Genomic DNA, 7,396 nt, shown 5'->3' on the forward strand with positions numbered 1-7,396 from the left:
ACTTTGCGAGAAAAAAAAACTTATCCGCAATTCATCGTGAAAATTTAATTTTTTGGTTTCAAATAATCAACTCAATTTAAATTTTTAAAAATTGAAAAAAGGATTTAAAAAAAAAAACATTTTATTTGCCAGTATGACTTGCGTAAGTCAGTATGACTTGGAAAACATTTTAATTTTGTTCATAGATAATTAATCAAATGAAAATTGATATTATGAACAGAATATGTTACGTTTTGGACAATTTGTAGTTTTCAATCAACAAGTTATTTGCATTTTATTCAAATTGTATTTTTTGGCACTTAAGTTATAATGACAACAATGCTGAGCCCAAAAAAAAACTATTTTGCCGACCTTGATATAATTAAATACGGTACTAATTGTACTGCCACATATGGAAAGGTGAATTTAAGCTTTTATTTCAATCAAAGAGTTTCGCATCACCGCGTAACTTTTATACACTTTTGTAAAGTTTTGAGACCGCTATTGCCTCCATCTGAAATTTGCGTCAACATTCCAGAACAACAATTCGACGAGCAGTCAAACTCCTCGAAATGATGGTATCATCTTTACAGCTACTCAATCATGCTCCTATGGCGTCTTTAAGCCTCCTGTCCCTTTAGGCTAAAAGAGCGAATCATTTTTTTCTGCTAGACGGTTCTTTAACTGAGACTACGAACTTAACAGGAACACAGAGAGGAGGCGAGTAGCCGTCTCTGTAAGAGGAGTCTTCAAACAATACTCGGTACTCGTCTGTGGCATGTTGCGGTATGTCGTGTACAACTGCCGAATAAAAACAGGTCGTCTGAGGGTAGAGAGCCATGACTCGCGCCCCTGCGAACAAGAAAACACAGGAGTTTTTTTGCCATCAAACGATGCAATATGACAGGTGAAACAAAGAGAGATGAGAGCAAGATGTAGTTACTGTTTAAACTTCTGCGTTCAATTATTCATTCTATAAGTTCAAAATTAAATAATTTGAACCGAATAGAGACAAACATTTTCACGTTCTTAATTTCTTATGGTTATTGTTTATGAGGTTAGATAGGCGTCGTAAAATTGAATTTTTATATAGATACATAGTGATATAAGAACGACTATATTGCATCTCAAACGCTTGAAAACAGGCTAAATAGTAGTCGTATGGCGCTCTCAAATGATGTTTTTGTAATATAACTCCTTATTTCTAAGTTTATACCTGTAATGACTTGATTTGGAATTAAATTATGATCATTATTTTTTATCTCTTAATTCGAAAATACCTTTCTGGTAGACGGCCCTTGGATGTACAAGAGGATCTGCCTTCATCAAGGGCAGAGGCACCACTCTTCTCTTGCCCAGCACATGTCTAGCACACTCCTTGTTGTCTTCGTCAATATCTAGAATCTAATCACCAAGGAAATTGCCGAGAAAGAAATAAGAAAACCTTTTGAAGATGCAGTCTTCGACTATCAAACTTTCGTCGCATTTGAAACTTGAAAGACTCATGCACTAAAACCTTTGAAATAATTCTAATCACCCAAAACCTGAAAAATCCTCTGTTAACCGACTATAATAAAGAAACCTGGCTGAAGTGATAAAAATTTCCTTAAAAAATTTTCGTCTATTTCTTGAAATTTTTTGCACACTTAGCAAATGTATTATCATGCACAAAGCTGAGTAAGTTGTTAGGGTGGAAAAGACGGAGACGGAGACCAAGAACAGGGTCGTGAGTAGAGCTAAAAATGTGATTTTAGATGTAAGTGATGTTGATGAAAATTGAAATTTAAGTTTTGACTAGTGAGCAGGAGAAAAAATTGTGAAGTTTTAGAGAAAAAAAGAAAGCAGTAAAAACGATAGTTTCGACTAAAGAGAGATATACGAACAAAGACTGTCTTCTGATACAACACGACATTCGATGCAAGATACACAAGATGTAACATCTCCTGGACATCAAATTAACGTTATCGAATTAAAGCGTCTCATATACTTCCCGAAAAGGAAAGAGGATGTATAAATGCCATTAGTTTCAAAATGAAAACTAGTGCTGACAAGGACACAGTTTTTCAGGGAATGGCACAAATTGAGAAAAAAAAATTGAAATTTAGCTAACAATAAACATATCTATGTTTCGCAGAGGCCTGCTAGACGAGAAGTAGATATTAGGCCGACCGCTAATAGCATTGCAATGATCACACTGCTAAAAACAATTACTGCTTCTATATTATGTATTGGTTAACAATGATGAAGCATCGACGTCACATGATCGCGTACATAACAAAGACGAGCTGGTTTCACTGGAGGTTCCAGCAATTAAAAGGAAAACTGCATTGTTAAGAGATGCTAGGTCTCAAGTCAAGCATGTTAAAGAAAAGGTTTCGACGAAAAAAAACAGCAGACCGGGGCAAAATCAAGATAAAAACTATCGAATCCTATATTCTGCTGAAACAAATCATCAGCCGAAAGTGAATTTTTCGTTTTGATTGGGTATTTGAGCTAGTAAACTTGATTGTACAATCGACCGATCATGTGAAAACCATCTGAGAAGAACGTCACTAACAAGATAAGTTTGTTATTCTTGTTGAGTTTACTACAACCTAATAAATTACTACTAATCATAAAATAAAAGAATTTTGAACGATAATTTTTTATACGTTTTTCGGTTGCCTTGCCTGTGAGTTGGTGGGCTGCCTCAACCAATTCTTCGTTGGAGTGTTACATCATAGACACTAAGCACTAGCAAGAAAAACGTTCATAACCAACAAAATAAATAATTTTCGAGTAAAAAACGTACGCAAAATGCTACCTGTTCAAGGCCTGTTTAAAACTGCATAGCAAACCAGACGATAGAAATAACGACGAAAGCCGATAAATTAAAAATTTTTTAAGAATATCCAAAAAAGAACTAAATATCAAGATGAAAAAACTTTAGCTGACCCTCTCGAGCCGAGAAAACTGAAACTCACAAAAAATTCACCTTCACAGGCCTACCATTTTTTTCTCTTATCAATTGACGCAATAGGAAGCTACTAGGCCGATATAAAACAGAAAAGCGCGGCTGCGCATCGCAAACAAAGCAAAAAAGGGGCAAAAAGAGTCTTTAAAAGGGTAAAAAAATAAAATGAAAAAACTTATTTAAGAAACCAAAAACAAACGAAACCAAAAACAAATGAGAAAGCGGGAAAAACGTGCTTCAAAATGAAAAAAAAAAACCGAAGTTGGCATGTGATGAACTAAACGCAACAACACTAACTTTGCATGAAACAAATTCAAAAGCCTGAAGCCAAATTGTGTATAACTAATGCATTTCGCGAAACACCTTAGTTGGGAAATTTCTGGAAGGGAGTTTTTATGATTGCACTATTGTATGAAAAAAAAACTTAAAATGCATCAATTGTACACAGAGGCGAAGTTGCACTCCGCATACACAAGCAAAATTATGACTAATAACGCTACTGGGAAAAACTGAATGAGTTAAACTTTGAGTCTACAAAACTTCTGGAGTGACACACGCCAATTATGAGTCTACATAATTGCTAAGTGACGCAAGCCAATTATGACACATTAGCAGTACCAGTTAATTTTAAAAAAAAGAAAGTTGCCAACTAACATGTCCCAATTTATAGAGCGGACGCATTTTGGCTAGTTATACGAAAAAGTTCATTAAAAACATCCGACCATGGCCAGGTTCGAACCCTCTTATTTTTTGCGGGTCTCCTTCCCTGCTTCTACGGTACAGATCCATGATACCTTGAAGCTAAAGTGCTATTTGTAATATAATAGTCTGTGTTAACATCCTTAGCACTGGCTGTACTTAAAAGCTGGTTATTGATCAAAAACTAACACATTTTGTCGCAACAAAATTTGCGACTTAGGTTGGAAAAAAAAGAGAGTTCATACTATAACACAAGCTTGTGTAATTAACTCAGTAGTAATCAAATGTCAAAAAAATGCTATCAAATAGCCAATTCAGCCCTCTGCTCCAAAAAATCCACCAAAAATAGAACGAATAATTGCGATTGAAGTTGGAAAAAATGCAGCCTTTAAGTACTCTATTTCGCTACGCATGTGTGATGAGCTGAGACCATTTGGATGAAAATAAAATCAAAAAATATATAAAATTGGAATTTCTAAATTCACATTTGACATAGAAAACAACTAATTAGGAATAGAACGAGTATTTAAAATGCAGACTTGCTCAAAAATATGTCGGATGGTTGACGAAAGTACATATTTCAGAAAAAGATTGTTAGACAATTCAATGTTCCGATTGAAAAAAAAAATCAATGTTCCGATTTGATAACGAATGCTAATCGCAAGCCTGACTACCGACCGAATCCTCGTTGAAAGGACTTTAATATCATATATCACTCGATATATTTGAAGTTTATTTCTGGTGCCTGATTTTTCGAGCATAAGAAAAAAGTGAAAGAAAAATCTTAGCCACTTGGAATGGTCGTAATAAATGGGAAATAATTTGGTTCGATAAAAGACTTCATTCACCTCGTATTTGTTATTTCCGAGGTTATTGAAGCCTGCACACTCGGCTAGAATCCAGTTCTCATTCGTGGTTTGACTCTCTTCCAACTTCACAGCAGAGCAAAAGGACACAGCTGAACCCCCTGAGGACAGGGCAGAGGAGGTTGTGGAGTGCAGGTCACCAGGGGAGGGCTCACTAGTCCGTTTGGCGTTGAAGGCCGGGGAAAGTACTATGTCTTCGTCGTTAGTCTAGAACGAGTTGCATATAACTGATATAGAGAAAACTATTGACAAATGCGGTTCCAAGTAAAAGCAGCGGGGGTAATAATCTGAGGTGTCCAGTCTTAAATTCGTAAGAGGTGTGATCTCATTATGCGGGTCTTGAACTTGGTTAAAAAAGGAAGCGAGAGTGGACGATTTTTGTAAGTAGTGTAACAGAGTAAACTTACCAAACAATGATCGGAAGATAACTGAGTAAATTCAAAATTAAAAACACTATCCGGAAATGTTTGGGTCAAATTATCGAGTGAGTGCATTTAGATTCAATCATTCAACTGAGTGCATATAGATCCAACTAACCTTGACTTTTGCCGCGACATAATGACCAACTGGAACGACATAAGAACAGTCCGCAGGCACAGCACCACACAACGGGGGCAAGTTTTCATCAGGAGGTCCAGTGTACAATGGCAGCGAAAGCGCATTCTCTCTCAGCAATGTCATCAAAGCACCTCTTCGCATAGTGCGACGTGGACTGAGAATTGATAGGGGTTCCAAAACCGATGATGATAGCAAAGATACGGCATTGGACTCGGAAGAATCGGAGCTTGAATGGTCGGCAGGTCGATTGGAGCAAGGCATCAAGTAGTGTCTTTTATCGCCTTAAAGTATAATATCGTTCATGAGAGAAGCCGCAATACTCAGTAAACTACTGTTGAAATGCGGATCATCACAACGAAAACCTAAGTTTGCTTTCTTGAGTACCGGCTAATCTTGTGTCATGTAGTTATTAAATTATTTCAATTTGGAGTTAATAATATCAATAAATGTGGTTTCTGTGATTTGCAGAGGAATTAGGAAAGGCTATCCAGCCTGTCTAAGCAAAGTCGGTTTCTCTAATTTCCCCCACATTCTAGACTAAGTTATTGTGTTGAGGAAATCTTTTTTTTTGCGACTCAGGGCTTTTTTGGATCTTGAACTTTCACGTGCTACCACTATTGCAGCCGAAACTGGTCACGCTGTGGTAGACCTGAACCTAAAGGTCAAATGAGAGCTCATCCTCACACACTATCACTGCCATGGCGGGGGATATATTACACGATCTGATGATCTCAAAGTGAACGTCTTACCACTAAGCTAAGTGCCTCCTAGATCATCGTTTATTCTGTCACTAATTTACGCTTAAGACTTGAAAGGTCATAAAATAGAACCAATACGAGGGCTTTTTTGAAACTGTAAATCAAGTGTCGAAAAACAAATTATTTTGTGAAAAATTAACCTCTTAGCTCCTTTAGTTTGTTGATCTCAGCCAGGGTCGACTTGAGAATCTCTATTTCGACTTCACTTTCTTCCAACGCCTGTTCGGTCAACTGCGTCAACTTGGAGGCCTAAACACCAGCTATCAAGCATTCATGTCAAAAAATGTGATATAACAAATTTCACTGAACTGCAAAAACTGGATGCGTCGAAGAGTATACGGGCATCCGTTTCTTTTTTTAAATAGATGAAGTTTACAAATTGAATATTCAACCTTCACCCCTTGTGTTGGGATTTTAGCAATAACTATACTTTTTCCATTTCATCTCCAGGTACAACAAACTCGACAAACTTTATTACAGACGAAAGAACGGCGTTCTAACCTGGCTTGTAGAAATGGTCTTCGGTCCGTCAGTTACTGCCAGTTTGGAGTGTATCTGGTTGATACTATCCAGAGTTGGTTTACACTGCAGATTAGCAGCATTCACCTTGTCTATGCTATGTCTCAGATCCCTTAATCCACATACTAACTCTGCCTGGTTCTTCCGGTTCAAACAACTCACGCTACTTCTCGATGGTCTGCGAGGCATCACGTATTATCTGAAAATAGAAGAATTAGATTCTCGTCCATACATTTAATCATATTCAATTAATAAATTAACAATAATAAATATCTACTCATGATTTAACGATCAAATTTAGAATTCCAGCATTTGTCTATAATTATCGTGTTCATAACTGGAAAATCTAATCTGGAACTCCCGCATTTTTGTAACAATTTGTGAATCATTGACTTAACATGAGTTTGAAATTAAACGGACTTCAATTGAAGATTACAACGAAAATAAAAACTATCCAACCAAGAAAGCCCATCCCCAATAGGTATATGTATTGAAAAAGTGCGATACCCCCACCTACTGAATACAAAGAGTTCCTAACCCAAGAGCGCTACCTATCTGGCCTTGTCAATATCGGCAATATATTACAGCAAGACAATAACAGCTGACAAACCCATTAGCAATGCAGGGTACTTCCTTAAATTTACAGACACTCGAATGAAGAAAAAAAAACAACGAGAAAGTGCATCAAATTTTTTGATTTCAAAAAGTTTTTTTTTCAGAGACGTGGATGGTATCACTAGCCGAAACGAATGCGGACTAAAAAGTGGACATTCACATCCTTGCATAAACTCAAATTCATAAACATTGCATTAACTCAAATTCATAAACATTGCATAAACTCAAATTCATAAACATTGCATAAACCACCCGACCTATAAGTGCATTGCCTTCGTTCATTGACAGTTAAAAAGCGTTTAGGCATGCAAGAAAATCTGATTAAAATTTTCGGGCCACAAATTACTTCACTGTTAAGCTCTTTCAATCAACAGAAAAATTTGTAACCAGTACTTTTTAGATGAACTTCATCCAAACTGCTCTGAACTCAAAAAACTACCTCCTTTTTG

General features: G+C 36.6%; 1 protein-coding gene across 1 annotated transcript; it reads right to left on the bottom strand.

Moving 5' to 3' along the window:
* Positions 1-256: 256 nt before the first annotated feature.
* Positions 257-6,527, bottom strand: LOC134846013 (SAGA-associated factor 29-like). The gene is made up of 6 exons (XM_063863179.1): positions 6,315-6,527; positions 5,954-6,062; positions 5,035-5,336; positions 4,480-4,704; positions 1,260-1,383; positions 257-831 (listed from the first exon to the last, which is right to left on the bottom strand). The coding sequence occupies exons 1-6, from the start codon at positions 6,519-6,521 to the stop codon at positions 635-637; spliced, it is 1,164 nt and encodes a 387-aa protein (XP_063719249.1). The 5' UTR covers positions 6,522-6,527; the 3' UTR covers positions 257-634.
* Positions 6,528-7,396: the final 869 nt, after the last annotated feature.

Source organism: Symsagittifera roscoffensis, chromosome 5 (genome assembly GCF_963678635.1).
Source record: "Symsagittifera roscoffensis chromosome 5, txSymRosc1.1, whole genome shotgun sequence".
Classification (NCBI taxonomy): domain Eukaryota; kingdom Metazoa; phylum Xenacoelomorpha; order Acoela; family Convolutidae; genus Symsagittifera; species Symsagittifera roscoffensis.